This window comes from Arvicola amphibius, chromosome 5, assembly GCF_903992535.2.
Source record: "Arvicola amphibius chromosome 5, mArvAmp1.2, whole genome shotgun sequence".
Lineage (NCBI taxonomy): Eukaryota > Metazoa > Chordata > Mammalia > Rodentia > Cricetidae > Arvicola > Arvicola amphibius.
In genome coordinates, this window is record NC_052051.1 from 60996963 (window position 1) to 61012745 (window position 15783).

The 15783-nt window shown below is 38.6% G+C and overlaps 1 protein-coding gene across 2 annotated transcripts in view; it reads left to right on the top strand.

Annotated features, from left to right (window-relative positions):
* Positions 1-5874: 5874 nt before the first annotated feature.
* Positions 5875-15783, top strand: part of Dph6 (diphthamine biosynthesis 6) — a 122347-nt gene continuing 112438 nt past the window's right edge. The window contains exons 1-3 of one of the 2 annotated variants that reach the window (XM_038331780.1): positions 5875-5977; positions 9243-9337; positions 12362-12555. In XM_038331780.1, the coding sequence (XP_038187708.1) occupies positions 5955-5977; positions 9243-9337; positions 12362-12555 (312 nt within the window). In that variant the 5' untranslated portion in view covers positions 5875-5954. Of the gene's footprint in view, positions 5978-8657; positions 8759-9242; positions 9338-12361; positions 12556-15783 lie in introns of those variants that run through there. The other variant, XM_038331781.1, reaches the window with a different exon arrangement.

Here is a 15783-nt window from a genome sequence, read left to right on the forward strand (position 1 = left end):
TGTGTGTGTGTGTGCTCATGCACGTGCATGTGTGCACGTGTCCTTCAACTCCAAATTATAACCTTGTTCGGTGCACTAATAATGGTTTTCCGATTGGCTCTTTCTTCAGGATTTGAAAAACACACTTCTATGTTGTCTAAGTCTGTAAAATTTCTTCTCAGAAATCTGCTATTAGTCTAAAGTAATTTTCCTTAAACTTCACTTAGTATGTTTCTCTAATATATTGAAGAATTCATTCCCGTGCACTTTTAAGATTCGGCCTACAAAAGTTTTGCTGAGGATCCTCTCTGTTCATGTCTGTTTGGAGTTCTACAGTCACTGGCATTTATTTCCCAGGATTAGAAAGATTTCCTTAATCATCATTTCTTCCCCTTCATGTATGCCAACAATGCAGGAGTTTGATTTTTTTTTAATGATCTCCCAAGGGTAAATGACACACTTTTCATCTTTTCTTCATGTTGGAACACGATAGATACTTCACAAGGCACAAGTTCATACTGTCTATGCTGCACCTGTCTTCACTCTTCACTAACATCAGAACGCAGCTACTTTGGCCTCCCAATTGGGAACATTGACTGGTAATTCTCTAGGAATTCTACAGGTCTTCAGCTTCAGATTGGTATTGCTATGGCATCATGCTGGTGAACTTTGCAGCTATATATTCTTGGCCTCTCTTATGTGAAGATGGTCACTGTTGGCCTACCTAGACCATGTCATGTATGCCAATCCACTAAATCCCCTAGTGCAACTGTGGGTCTGCTTGCCTAGGAATGAGACCTAAGGCCCCTTTCTAAGCTATGCACATCTGTGCATGGGGTGAAAGCTTGGGACTTTTCTATCCCATAGCTATGTTTAGTGCCCGGTAGGTATCATATGCAATCTAATAGAACACATCAGTTAATATAATATAAAAATCTGTGTCTATCACCCAAAAATGTTGCTTATTTGGAGAGATTCTGGAGTTCAACAAAGAAATTGTATTTCCACATGTATCTCTCAGAACATGTAGGTATTTTAGGCAACTAACCAGCTGCCCATTTGGAAAATTATAGTATGGTAGTCAAGGGCTATCCCATCTGGATTTAGATCTTGTTTTTATACTTATTATCTGCAGGACTTATACAAGGCTGTGTAACTTTTTCACTTATAAGAGCACAGTGACTCTTAGCCCATACATGTGCTGTGAGGGTTCAATGAGTTACAGGCCCACAGTAAACTATAACACATATGTTTATGTATATATACATATGTAATATAATAGATAATATAATTATATACACTCCCATGTGTATGTCTTTACAATTAAAGTTCACATAATTATTTCTTTTTTCCTGGATGTTCAGGTTCTTGTTCATGCTAGGCTAGTGCTCTGCCTCCAACCTATTACTGTCGTCTTAAAAATAAGTAGCCCTGTGGTACTCTGATGGCTTCCTGTTTGATATTTCTAGGGAGATACCACTTTTCTGGGCTGCTGAGGAATAACTACCTGTAGCATCTCTTGATGTGATTATCGGAGTCTTTATCAATCAGTGCATCAGGGAAACACATTGCCAAGGCAGCAGAATTCAGTGACAGCTTGCAAGCTTTGATTACCGGCAACAGTGTTTGGCTGTGGAGAGTTTCCTTAAGGAAACTGGCAAAGGACTGAGCTTTCGGAGGCAAGTTTTCTGTTCACCTGGCTTGTTGGCCCTCCGAGTGAGGCGGTATTCATTTGTATGTCATAGCATTTGTATGTCAGAGCATGAGCTCACAGTGCATTTGAAAGGTGGATCTCAGGGAAAACAGCTCATTGAGTTACAAAATATAATCGGCTATACTGAAAGGAAACCTTTTAACTTGTTGCCATTTACTGGGTTAAAGTTATCTATATGGCATCTGCGTGGAAAGCTATGCATTTGGGTTCTTGCTAATTCAAATGTTCTTTGAAATTTGAACAAATTACGTGTAGGCAAATGGATAGTAGTTAAAAATAAGTTTCCACTACTGACTTATGAGAGTTTTAAGAAACATTTTGCCAGGATCCACTATTAGTACGTTAGTTTGATCAACATTAGTACATGTGTTTGGGAGTAAACTAAAGCATTTCCTTGAAAATACTGTTGTTTTTGAGTTAGACTCTCACAAATTTGGGTTGGCTCTCCTTCAAATACTATTCTTGGTTTGAATAAACTCTTCTCTGTACGTTTCTTGCTGGAGCAGAGCACAATGTGAGAGTCTAAATTTCCTGCTCCTTCTCATGGGGTTTGGGAAGTCATTCTGTTTCACTGTGGCAGACATGGAAGAGACAAACTCAAGAGCTATTTTAACATCAGTTATTAGAACCACAGGTGATAACCACCAGACAACAACCTTTGGATTCATCATAGAGATCATCCAGGTCAAAATTTTAAGCTTCTCCTAACCTTTGACCAGGCATTGGTAGAGTTCCATTATAGGCATGGAATTCCACTGAGAATACACACACACACACACACACACACACACACACACCCAAAACCTTGCTTCACAAAAAAGTAAGTACAGCCGGGCGGTGGTGGCGCACGCCTTTAATCCCAGCACTCGGGAGGCAGAGGCAGGCGGATCTCTGAGTTCGAGGCCAGCCTGGTCTACAAGAGCTAGTTCCAGGACAGGCTCTAGAAACCACAGGGAAACCCTGTCTTGAAAAACCAAAAAAAAAAAAAAAAAGTAAGTACAGAATTGGGCCAGGTGCACAGTACCTAAGTAGTACATAGTGTGCTGTTTAGGTCAACTGAAATCACACACACACACACACACACACACACACACACACAAATCAGTAGCTCAGACAAGAATTTTCAAGGCTGGGTGGTCATGCCTCAGGACACAGGCATAGTGCAAAACCAGAGATCTCTATATATGACACTCATTAGGAGGAAAACACATATCTGGGAACCAAAGGTTGAAAATAATACTTGCCAAGGGCCTACTGGGGAACTTTGTTCCTTGCCTCTCACAAATTTAGGCAAAAATATTTCTAGGTCTTGCTCTTCAAAACGGGCTGAGCTGGGATTCATTTCACTTCAGATTACATAGTCAAAAATTTAAGCACCCTGTATGCAAGGACCTTCAGACTAAAGTAATGGATCATGTGGAGGAAGGAGGTTTCTCTATGCACTTGGGATAAGGTCAAACACCTATTAAATGTAGGTGATCCACTTGGGTTCTCTTGTCCAACTGTACCTGTGAAATGACACATGCAGCTGATCAAGATGGCAAAGAATCTAATGCGCAATGACTGCGACCCATTAGGAATGACAGGGAAAGCAGTAAGGAATACATGCTTATGTGGTTGCTGAGCTTTAGGGGAATATGGAGTGGACAGAGAGCAGTGCGCATACCAGTGAGGACTGAGGTTCACTGCATGTCGAGGGCTGTCATTTCTCCACTTAGCTTCCATGTTTATGTCCTAGACAAGATTGCAGATACCATAGAACAGCTATGTCACCGCCATTCTGATGAAGGGTTTCAAATTCTCTGGGTGCTGTGAGATCTACTACAAAGATTACACCAGATCAAACGTTCCCTGAACTGTTCTCCAAGCATAAGTACAGATGGGATACTGGAGCTAAGCCACTGTAGCTTACTTTGCAGTTCTTATAATGGACAACTTGGGCTTAGAATAAAGGTTTCTAAGAAGAGACAATACATTAAGCTCTGGAATACTAGATCAACCAGGAAAGTTCATTAGCTGACAGAACACTGAGAAACAAATCTTAAGGGGTTAAAATGACAATGCAAAGGATAATATAAAGGTGGTAGGAAGATTCTGGGGAAGCCTCTAAAAACTGGTTGACCTTGGTAAATGGCCTCAATATTTATACTTATTTATAGCTAAACCTCAGTATATATATACTATACTAAATATTTCTGTTAAGCCTATCATACCATGAGGCTAACAGTGAGAAGCAAAACATAATCCTCAATATGCAGCTTTAAGAAGTAAAAGTACTTTTCTCATCCTTCTTGAAAAATGGTACGAATTTTTTTTTAAGGCTACAAAATATAAAACAAATCTTTTTGGGGAACTTTCCATTTATTTCATCAAAACCTCAACGTGTTAATTAATGATCATTCAACCTTCTAAAAACAACGATAGCCAGGGCGCTATTGCTGATACTGCAGTGTTTCTTACTGGTGACCGGATATGGCATGGCCATCCAGCCCATCTTACCCTCTCATCAACAGAGCACAACCAATAGCAAGGCTAACCTTCTGATGTCTTTGTCTCAAGCCCTATCTTTCAGTCCAATGGGGTCAACTCCCAGTGACCTCGCCATATGTATTGCATGAGCTGTTATTTTCAAAATTCAATATACTATACTGTGAATATTTAATTAGTATGTTTTCTCTCTAACCAGGCACCAACACCTCAAATAGTTAACTGACTTGGTAAATAATTACAATCACAAAATTTTAGCACACATGATTTTAAATACTCATATGGAAATTATCAATGCCACAGTGACCATTCCAACTATTTGGAGCCAATTAAAAACACTGTAGCATAACAAACCTGAATGTGTATGTGTTTCTAACACAATTTGAGGCATCTTGAACATTTCACCTTTATTTAGCTCACGACACTGTTATCATTTCTCATGGCTTTCCTTAGTACCCCTTATCTGTCTGCTCAATTATATTGGCTCTGTTTTTACAACAGAACTGTAATCTTTTCATTTCTCATCAAACCCATCATCTGGTTTTTAGGTCCCATCATCTCTCCTTTATCATTAAAATAGTTTTTTTTTTTCCTAACAGAACTTCCAACCATCCTGTTATAAAGTCCGAAATGGCCTACAATACCTTACGTGATCTTTCCTCTCCACCACCTGACTTCATCTTCCATTACTCTCTCTGTCAGTCTTCTCCAGATACAGTAATCTGCTTTGTTCTTCCGCCTACAAACTTGAGGATAACAACCTGTGCCCCAAGCCACGTCGCCACGTCCTTCCACCAGTCTTTAATTAAAATCCAATTAAAAGAGGCTAGTTAGTCGAAATCAGAAAGGGAGATTTATTCAGCATGGCTACATTGGGGAAACGGATTTGAGGAATTCACTATCTCTCTCTCTCTCTCTCTCTCTCTCTCTCTCTCTCTCTCTCTCTCTCTCTCTCTCTCTCTCTCTCTCTCTCTGTGTGTGTGTGTGTGTGTGTGTGTGTGTGTGTAACTGTCCAATATTTTCCACGTTTTAACATATGACTCCCCTTTGAAACTGTACAGTATATCACCTGCGTTCCTCAGCCCGGCACAAACTCTGTGCTCAGGGGTGTAGGGAGGGGAAGTTGATCTAGGCAGCACCACTTGATTCCAGGAACCACAGTGATTTATTAGTACTTCCATGACACTGAGTAAGTACTGCACAATATATTGGAAATTAGATTTCCTTTCTGGTTAATGGAGTGCAAGTTTCTTAGTATTTGTACTAGGAAAATGCTAAAAACAGTACAGGAGGCCTAGACAACGCAGCCTCACTGGTTCACGGGACAGAGATGGAAGTCTCAAAATTAAAAGTGTTCAGGTATTAATGGTTTCTTTAAGAAACCAGAGAGTCTAAGTTCTGTTCCCGGGGCAGTGTTTCAAAACTCAGCGCTTTGGACTTAACAGGTCCCAGTCAAACCCAGACCCTCAAGCGGCTTAATAAGGACCTCGCCCTTTCCCCAGCAGCTTCACTGCCCTTACTTAGGTGGTTAGGCTGTGCCTAAACTTTTTTTTCCTCTCCCCTTGGCCAGTACATCCATGTAGCGGGTAACAGGTGCTGAGACTACCTACCCTGGACGCCCGTTTGTTCAGCAAGGTGCTGAAGGCGCAGTAGGATGGTCGCGGACAGGCAGCGCAGCAGACACCCGGGCGAGGACCCGCGCGCGTCACTGGATCCGCTACGGGGCCCGGCCCTGGCGTCCGCGCCTGCCGCACGCACGCGCACTGCACCCAGCATGAGGGTCGCGGCCCTGATCAGGTAACGAGGAGGGGGGGTCCATCTCCCTCCTCCCGGGCAAGGCTAGGCCCTGACTCGGCCGCTGTACGCACCTCAGGAATGGCTTCTGGGGGAGCCGCGTGGGCGGGTCGGCGCCCCGGCCACCGGAAGAGGCGGGACGATGTGCTCTGACTGCCCCGGCCTGCGCGCTTGTTCTCTGGCTGCCTTGGCAAAGCTGCACTGCGCTGCTGCCCGGGTCCTCAGCCCTGGGCGCATGCTCAGCACACCTGTTGGACTTTAAATCGCTCTGAACTCTGAGACCCGCTGTTAATTTCACTGACTTGTTTCCAGTTTTCATCCTCTGTATTTTCCATTAATCTCAGAGATCTTTCCCAGGGTCTCACTGGCCTGACCTCTCGCCGAAAATCTACCTCATTCTCATCTCACTTCCCACATCCCGAGCTTGGCAGGGATGGCCTTAGGATCCTTAAATAGCTTAGGATTGCTTATACGTGTTAAACACCTGCATTGGAACAACCTACTGACGAGTAATATTCCCTCTGAGTGGAGCTGAGACTCTTCAGGTTTAGGCTAGTGGTGTCTGAACTTGTATTGGATGCAAAGAATTTGCCTTATCGACCTTTGGCAACAAAAGGATTATTCTAAAAGTAGTTTGAAATCCATAGTAAATTACAAGTCTAGATGCTGTAACTGATAAGCAAAACCAGCCAGATCTGTTTCAGTTTCTTTAACTGAAAATGATAATGGAAATACTAGCAATGTTAGAGACAAAGTTTGAAACCCTTAAATATTTTTTTCTTGAGGTACAGACCCCAGGAAAGTGTAGGTGCCATTATATTGCTCCAGTCTTTGTTACCACAATGAAGCACACATAGAGAGCCTTGTTTAATGCCAAGGTAAATGATGTTAGTTGACAGTGTCTTTTCATATTTTTGATGAGCCATAGTTCAGTGCCTCTTTAGTGACAGGAAAAAAAAAAGTCAGTTCTGTTAATACCATGCCTTTTTAAGGAAATTATACTGTAATGCCACTGTAATTTAATAAATTTTCTCCATAAAGTGAATAATGAAGTTTTAACCATTATGATTCTTTGGTGAGGAGAGAGGAAAGATAAAAGTAGGCCAGGAGGCTAGTGATTGGAATTTAGTTCACAAAAAGCTCAACTGATAGAACAAGTGAAACTGGAGGAGTGGTTAGTATGGTCTGTTCTCAAAATACTCAGTATGCAGGTATCTTACATTGGTAATAAGTTTCTGAATAATGAAGTGCTATTTGAAAACTTGCCGCATTTTAAAGGACAGTGTGCTAGAAGATAAGAATCCACAGAATAAATATACCTATTTTTTGTGTTGTATATTTCGTGGTGTGTGTATATATATACATATATATGTGTGTGTATAACATGTAAATATATATTTAAATATATATTTGTGTATAATGTAAATATACATTTAAGCTTCATTGTGATAAATAGTTGTATTGTGTATGTGTACGCATGTATTTGAATGTGTGTGTACAACAGCAGATTTGGTATAAGTTTATTTCAAGACAAAATGGAATACATTCATACATACCATTAGTTCAAGGGCTTAAGTACCTCTCAGAATTTCACTCTTGAATGTAAACCTGAAGATTTTTCTAGGCAGGATATTTTCAATGTATATTGAAGCATATAAACCTAAATACATTGTAGCTAAGCTTGTACCTGAACCCTTTCTCAAAAAACAACAACAAAAGAAATCTGTTCTGCAGGACTTACTCAGTGTGCCCAGGTATTTATGGAAGATTGCTTCTATGACCCCTAGGGAAACCCAAATCTTCAGTTGCAAAGTCCTTTGTATACAATGATTTGTATATCATTTTATGAACCTATATTCATCCTCCCACCATATGCTTTAAACTATCCTTAGATGATGTGATACATGTAGAATAAAATTCTATGTTAATAGCCATTATGTTGCACCTTTTAGTGAAGTAACAATAAAATAAGCTACATGTTCAGTAGATTATTGTTATAGGTATCTGCCCCTAAAATATTTTTGATTTATAATTGGCTGAATTCATAGATGCGAAACCCACTGCTATGGAAGGTTGACAGAAGGGCTGACTGTACTTAGCTACTTTAGCGAATAAAGTTGTCAGCATTCATAAGATTCTTTGCCCATGAAAGCTGTTTGTTCTTTAAATACTCTGTGTTCTGCAGAACATAGCTTGGGAAATACTTTGAAATCATATCTAAAGAGTTGACATATTTTAAACCATAAAGCTAAGTAATGATTGTGGGTGTTTCCCCTTGAATCCTCAATATATTATACATTTTTTTTCTTGTTTGGGGGCAGCATAGTAATATGTTCTGAGAGAGAAAGTTATAAAGACCTGCTTAGGAGCATATCTGAAAGGAAGGATCTGGATTTCTAAAACGCTCCTTTGTCCTTTGCTTTCTGTCCCTCTTGAGGAGACCTACAATGAAACTGACTAGGCAGTGAGGGCTGACATACTGATTATACTCATGTTTTACTATTGATATGTGTCAGCTATTGGATTTTCATTGTATAGACTTTAGAATCAATCATATCAGGCTCTATTACACAGTTTGGATTGGAATTTTTAATATCCTTTGATGGGTATTGGTAGACAATAGGTTTCATGTAGTTGAAACATATTAAATAATGCGTTACTTTATGTTTATGGGTGTTTTACATGCATGTGTATCTACACACCACTTGCTGACCTGGTGCTTATGGAAGCCATAATGGTACTGGATCCCTGGAACTGGAGTTACAGATAGCTGTGAGCATTCATGTGAGTGTTTGAGATTGAAGCCAGGTCTTCTGAAAGAGCAGCCAGTGCTCTGACCACCAAACTTTCTCTATCCCCCCACACACAGATTTTTTTTTAATTAACGACCTTCATCCAAGGAAGATATGGTATAAGCATTTAGCTAGGATAGAGAATATCATTTAAAAAAAGTTTTTATGTGCATAACACTTTTTATCTTATGTAAAACCACTGTTACAAATATACTTTGATTAGAACTTCTGTATTGTAGACGCATGTAATAATTCTAAGTTCCTAGAAGTAGCAGCCTTATGTTTCAGTTTCATGTGCTCAGTTTTCTTCCTATTTACAAATGTGTGCCATCTTATACTGTAATTGTGGTACAGTCCCTCAGGGAGCCTGAAAAGCAAAGTAATGATGTGACCGATTTTGATGTCCAGTGACTCTGTGCTTAATGATGATCAGGAGCCTGGCATTCATCCCTTCTCTCCCCTGGCTTGTTTTTCAGTGGCGGGAAGGACAGCTGTTACAACATGATGCAGTGCATTGCCGCGGGGCATCACATTGTTGCTTTAGCAAATCTAAGACCAGATGAAAACCAAGGTAAGGATCAGACTTTTTTGGTCCTTTCTCTAGATGTCTACATCTCAACTTCATTATTGCAGGTTGGTAAGAAATAGTCTGTTGCCTCACTGGCTCTTAGTTTACAATGCATGAGTGCCACCGGTAAAAAGGTGCCCTCCACTATTTTAAATGTAGAGAAGCATGTAAGCCTTCCCTTTGTACTCACCATAGATGACAAGCCTCATGAGAGGAGATGTAGTAGCTTAGACTTTCTTTTGACTGCCACCCAGTTCTTGGAAGCTCTGTACCTCTAGTAGGTGCTTATTGGCGGACCAGTGAGTACTGAACTCATTCGAATTAGCCAGTTTACTTCTGGGGGATATTTGAATAATTCTGGAAGGGATGTGGAAAGATGGAAATTGGGAGTATTTTATAAGAAGAAAGGAAGCAAGCTCATGAAGGATGTGGGGTAAATTATGCTTTAATATTTGAGACTGGGCTCTGCTGATGAGTGAACTAGGTTTTTAGACATAAGGTGTTTCTGAGAAGGACTCTCTAGTTCTAGCTTAAAGCATGAGAAGTTTCTGAAGGTGGTAGAACTGCTTTTATTATGAAGGTGGTATTTATTATGACAGTGATAGGACTGTGCTGCAGCTTTTATTATGAAGAAGCAGCAAAACTCTCGTACAGACCATGCTGTTACCAAAGGGGAGACCCTATCCATCCCTTGCTTCAAATTGGGCAAGTGAGTCCTTTTACCTGTCTTTAAAATTTTTAGTACTAAAAAAAAATGTTCATATGATGTGTACTGCACACATGAAGTGATTTTCCTCCCCTGAATTTCTGTTGTGTCCAGCTGTCAACCTGAGTTATTTATTGTGTAAAAGATCATTATTGTATAATCTTTTATGTGCTTATTTTGCTGACAGAACAGTGAAACGACAAGCAAGTATATCTTTTGCACTTATTAATAGAATGGGGACCCTTATTAGAATATTGTTAGTGGATGGAAAAATTCAATGGTAAATGTAATTAGAATATTATGAATTAAAAAGCTGGGAATGTCAACTTACCCCGTGTAATTGGTGTAGAAGAGAGTAGGTGCTTGTGGGTCAACAATGGACAGGGTTTGGTAGTACCGATTAAAGTCAGCAGGATGTTGGAACTGTTGAATGAGTCACCGAATGATTTTTTTTTTTTTTTGTACTCTTTAAATAGTCTGAAAGGAACCTCACTGAGAAATGCATGGCTCCATTGAAGAGCAAAGCTGGGTATAATATATTTGCAACATATCATGCTTTTCACAGTATGGGTTTACAGTAGTTAATGAAGATAGTGTGCAGTTGATATAAAATTTCCAGAGCCACCCCTTTCAGTCTGTAGTAGGAGGTTTTGTGGTGTGCTAATGCAAGTGCTTGAGGCCACAGTGGAGGCTTTGGTTTTCTTTACTCTCACATGAGTAGCTGCTGTGTAGCTTCCACTCAGGAGGCTGTGTGGTAAGGACTACATGGAGCCCTAACGAGACAGATTGGGTTTTGAATCCATTACAATGTCTAGTAGTCACACTCGTTTCAGGATGCTTCTTGCTATGAAGCTCATTTCGTGGAATAAATTGATGGGTCAATATTCTTTAGTAAAAATACATTAAAGACTCGCTAACTTGGTAGGATGGAAGCTTGAAAAGTTTTAGGGTGAGCTGACTAAATCTTTGTTTCAAAGTTTAGAGTAAGGACTAGACTTACAGGAATGTGCAAATATTGCTTTGTAGGAAGCCACGCAGCTGTGGGGGGTCAAGCCAAAATGAGATGGCACACGATGATACTACTGGTTGTTGAAAGACATTTACACTGTTAGTCATTCCCTTCCACATTTGAAAACATGCATGTACATATGTGTCTGTCAAAACTAAACAGTTTCAATGGCACTAAATACTAGTTTCAGTATCATTTCTCCCATATCTTCTCTGTATGAAATGTAAATGGTATGAGATTATTTTGAGAGGTAATTCATACTCTGTCCTCTATTGGAGGAACTCAGAGCATATTAGTCTGAAAAATTTCAACAAACTCATCTGTTTAGACTTATTTACCTACATACTTTAAAAACGTATTTTACATATAATCTCTTTCCATGTTTTAAATATTAATATTTTATAGGATTTGTTTTCTGGAGAATAGACTTCAGAAGATGCATCAAAGACTGCCTATCATTTTATCATATAACTATAATATAGTTCCTAATCTATTACAAATAATGCTGTAATGAATGCTTTACCCATAATGATATGTGTGGAAATTTGAGACAACTGGTGATTATTATGCATTAGATTCACTTATCCTTTTTCCAAAATATGTTGGTAATTGCTCTAACAAATAGTGAATTATATGTATATGTTTTGTTGATGTATTGATTATAAAACATAGCAAGTATATCTATTTTTTCTGCAAAATATGTTTTACTTACTAAGCAGGTATTTATGTAAGAGAAGTTTTTATTAAAAATCTAGATGATTTTTTTGAATAACCTGAATGATTTAAATAAACTTACGCAATATAATTTCTAATTGAGTAAACTAATTAAAAACTTATTGGGGCCGGGCGGCGGTGGCGCACGCCTTTAATCCCAGCACTCGGGAGACAGAGGCAGGCGGATCTCTGTGAGTTCGAGGCCAGCCTGGTTTACAAGAGCTAGTTCCAGGACAGGCTCCAAAGCTACAGAGAAACCCTGTCTCGAAAAACCAAAAAAAAAAAAAAAAAAAAAAAAAAAAAAAAAAAAAAAACAACTTATTGGGTTCATTACTCTTATATTTAAGTATTGTATATAATTTTAAAAATATAAATGTAATCCTGTTACTAATTAGAAACCAAGATGATTAGAGCTGAACTGAACTGAATTTAGCTGAGACAAAAGTGCACTGTCCATGTATTATCTCACTATAAATGCGGGGAGATATGGTACATTTTCAAGCTTAGTGTTGTCTAGACTTCAAGTGGAAAAAGTTGTTTCCTAAAGCCTATTTGTTTTTAGTCTCTCTTACTAATTATTTCTATTTAACTATTACAGTGGAGTCAGATGAATTGGATAGCTACATGTATCAGACAGTGGGTCACCATGCCATTGACCTGTATGCAGAAGCAATGGCTCTTCCCCTGTACCGCAGAACCATAAGAGGAAGGAGCTTGGAGACAGGAAAAATGTATACCACACGGGAAGGTGATGAGGTTGAAGATCTCTATGAACTATTGAAACTCGTTAAGGTATGCAGAGTGACTAACTATCCCTTTTGAACTTTGTAACTTTCATTTATTGAGTTATTTAATATTAAATAGTTTGTAGCTGTTCGTAGCCCAGCTACTTTTTGAAAGGATATTTTTATCTTTTAGGTGGAAGGTAACAAAAAATTTGCTGGTATGTCTTTATGTTAGACTATGGAAAAGTAAGACTTTAAGTATAGATTTGCATCTAGGCTTATCACATGATTTTTTTCAACATTTTTTATTTAATTTGTATGTGTGTTTTGCCTGCATATATGTTTGTATAACATACGTATCTCTGGTACACACAGAGGGCAGAAAAGGAAATTTGATTTCCTGAACCGAGACTTAAAGATGGTTGTAAACCTCCATGTGGGTGCTGGATCCCAGCGCCTTTAACTGCTTAGCCATCTCTCAAGCACCCTCATCAAATGGTATTTCTTTTCCTTCAGGGTATTGAAAAACAAGAGCATTCAATCTTTTTCTTAGATTTTGAATCCCTACTAAACAAATTGGTGAGTCCCATTTCTTTATTAGAATAGAGTTTCTAGTTGCGAGAGTAAGACAGGGAACAGACATCATGGCTGCTGTGGAAGAGTACGGTGAGGAGTGAAGTGAGCCTGAGACGGCCAGAGCGGTACTGGCTGGGATGGCCAGGGAGACCCTCCCAGAAGGTTAAGGTTACACAGACTGGAGGCCAGAAGGAGGGAAGTCAGATGCTGAGCTTTCAATACATTTGGCAGAATTATGAATTAATAAGGCATTATATGTATTTTTTTGTTGTCCGTCATTCATTCAAGAATAGTTCCAGCTCAGAAACTCTTGGAGAGAAATGTGTGCTCATCTATCTGCTAGATACTACACTCAGTGAACCATCATCCTTGCATGCTCATTGATAATCAGCGACTTGAGGACAGACAGTTCAGCATTCTTCCTAAAACAAATGTTTATTCAGCCACTGTACATATTCAATTCACATAAGGCATACTGATGGGGAACTCAAGTCAGTGTGTACTGAATTCTCAATATTTGTATAGGGGAAAGAAAAAGAGTTCCGTCCTTTCCTGTACCATTGCGTTTTTTCACTCTTTAGTTCAGCCCTCTCCCAAGTTATGTAATGAACATTTCTTAATTGAAAATTTATAATATTAATCAAAATTTTATATTGGTTAACAGTTTTGATTAAGAAAAATACCAGATAGCCCAGTACATTTAACGTAGCTTAATGAAAACAGTTCCTATTTTGCATGTCAGAACTTTTTTATCTTCAAAAGAAGCACAGGCGCTGTTGTTTTGCAGCGTGCTGTTTAGTTTGACAGCATATGAAGTGGAGACTTTGCAGAGACTGGCGTTTGGAGCTGCATGCTCATTATAACTACTGTGATTGCAAACAAGGAGGAAGGAAAAGACTTGCTCTCTATGATTGTCTCTCTAGAAAGGTTGGAGATGCAAAAACGAGATCCAGATTTCGTCTTTTCACATTTGTTTTTCCTGACTACACTGAAACTGGATATCGACATTTCAGTATAAAACAATATTACAAAATGATGGAACCTGCACTAGAAATAATTGGGTTGCTTAAAAATCACAAATGTGGTAACTCTGAAGAAATCCTGTGATAATAACAGCCATTCAGGAAAGGGAATGATAATAAATTACTAATCAGTTTAATTAAAAGTGAGCAGATTAGTAGTAATTAAGAAGAAATCCCCTTTCTCTCCATGCTGTCTTTGGAGAAATGGATGCTTTGCCATTATCTTGATAGTAACCGTCAATTATGACATAAATTAATGCTAATGTTAAATCTTGACAACTTCTGCTTTGGAATTTCATACATGATAATTATAACTATAGTTGAAAGAGATGTTATCAAGTTGTCTGGGACTAAATAGTTTCTTCTTTTCCTATGTAAAAATATTAATTTTACTATAGGATATTTTTTTTGTCTTTTGTTTTTTACTATAGGATATTTTAAAGACATCAATATCAGAAATCTATTACTTTTATGAAAGAAATTGTATAGCTAAGCTTTTAAAGTTTAATCCATTTGTGAAACACTGGTACAAAGATGTCAGTAGAGGTCTCATATATTCTAATGAATAATTGAGTAATTATAGAAAAAACTAACTTAAAAGGGGCTATAATTTCCAAGTTTGTCTCCACTTTCTATAAGCAAAAGAACTGCACTGTAAGCTTTTGAATATTAATGGAGTATTGGAACGCCAGGACTCGCTTTTGTTTCAGTTGTTCATTCCTGACAGGTTTCTCTCTTGTGTTACATATGTCTTTTTTATAGATTTTTCCCTTCAAATATGAGAGCCTTGTTTTTCTAGGGTGAGCTTCATTTTGCAAATAATTCAATCTGTTTAAGTAGCAAAGTCCTAGGATTACAACCTCCAAGACGTTTAGAATTACAAGTTTTCTGTTTTGTTGAAGTCAGGAAAATGTATCAATACATCATATCTCTTCAGTTGCTAGGTACCTGTGAGTTGCATATGGGTACCTGAAGCTATTTGCCAGGTGGTGATGGCACTCGCCTTTAATCCGAGCACTCAGCAGGCAGAGGCAGGTGAATCTCTGTGAGTTGGAGTTCTGCCTGGTCTACAAGAACTAGTTACAGGACAGGCTCCAAAACTATAGAGAAACCCTGTCTCAAAAAAACCAAAAAAAAAAAAGTTGGTTGTATGATGTCTCTTTTGTATTCTAGTATTGAAGTGTAATGTGATTCTCTTCTAGTTTAATATGGTGTAACCTTCTTTTTCTGGAACCAGTAATTTATGAATTGTGTTCAAGTTTTTTTTTGAAACCTATTAAAAGATACAAATTAGCATCATTTTTTTCTATAGAATCATATTTAAGGATCTATTTTTTCCTCTCTTTTGATTTTGTACTGTTTCTTTCTAGATGTGAGGTTTCTTCCCGCTATCCCCATTTTGGTGGAATGTTTCTTTAAGACATTTCCAAATGGCAGATCCATTCAAAGTCTTACACTTTGAAAGTGTTTGTATTTTGCCCCACAGTTTTTACTGAACATTAATGAATGCTTTCCTGTAGGTCTTCTATAATTGCTAGTGATAGGATATCTCTTTGAAAGCTTGTCCCTGTTTGATGACAGCCTTATAGTCCAAATGATAACCTTCATGTCTAGCCCACTTACAATAGAGCCTTCCTCTTCTGTCTGCACTGGACTAGGGATGGTTTGTCCTAACAGAATATAGCACTGGCAATTGA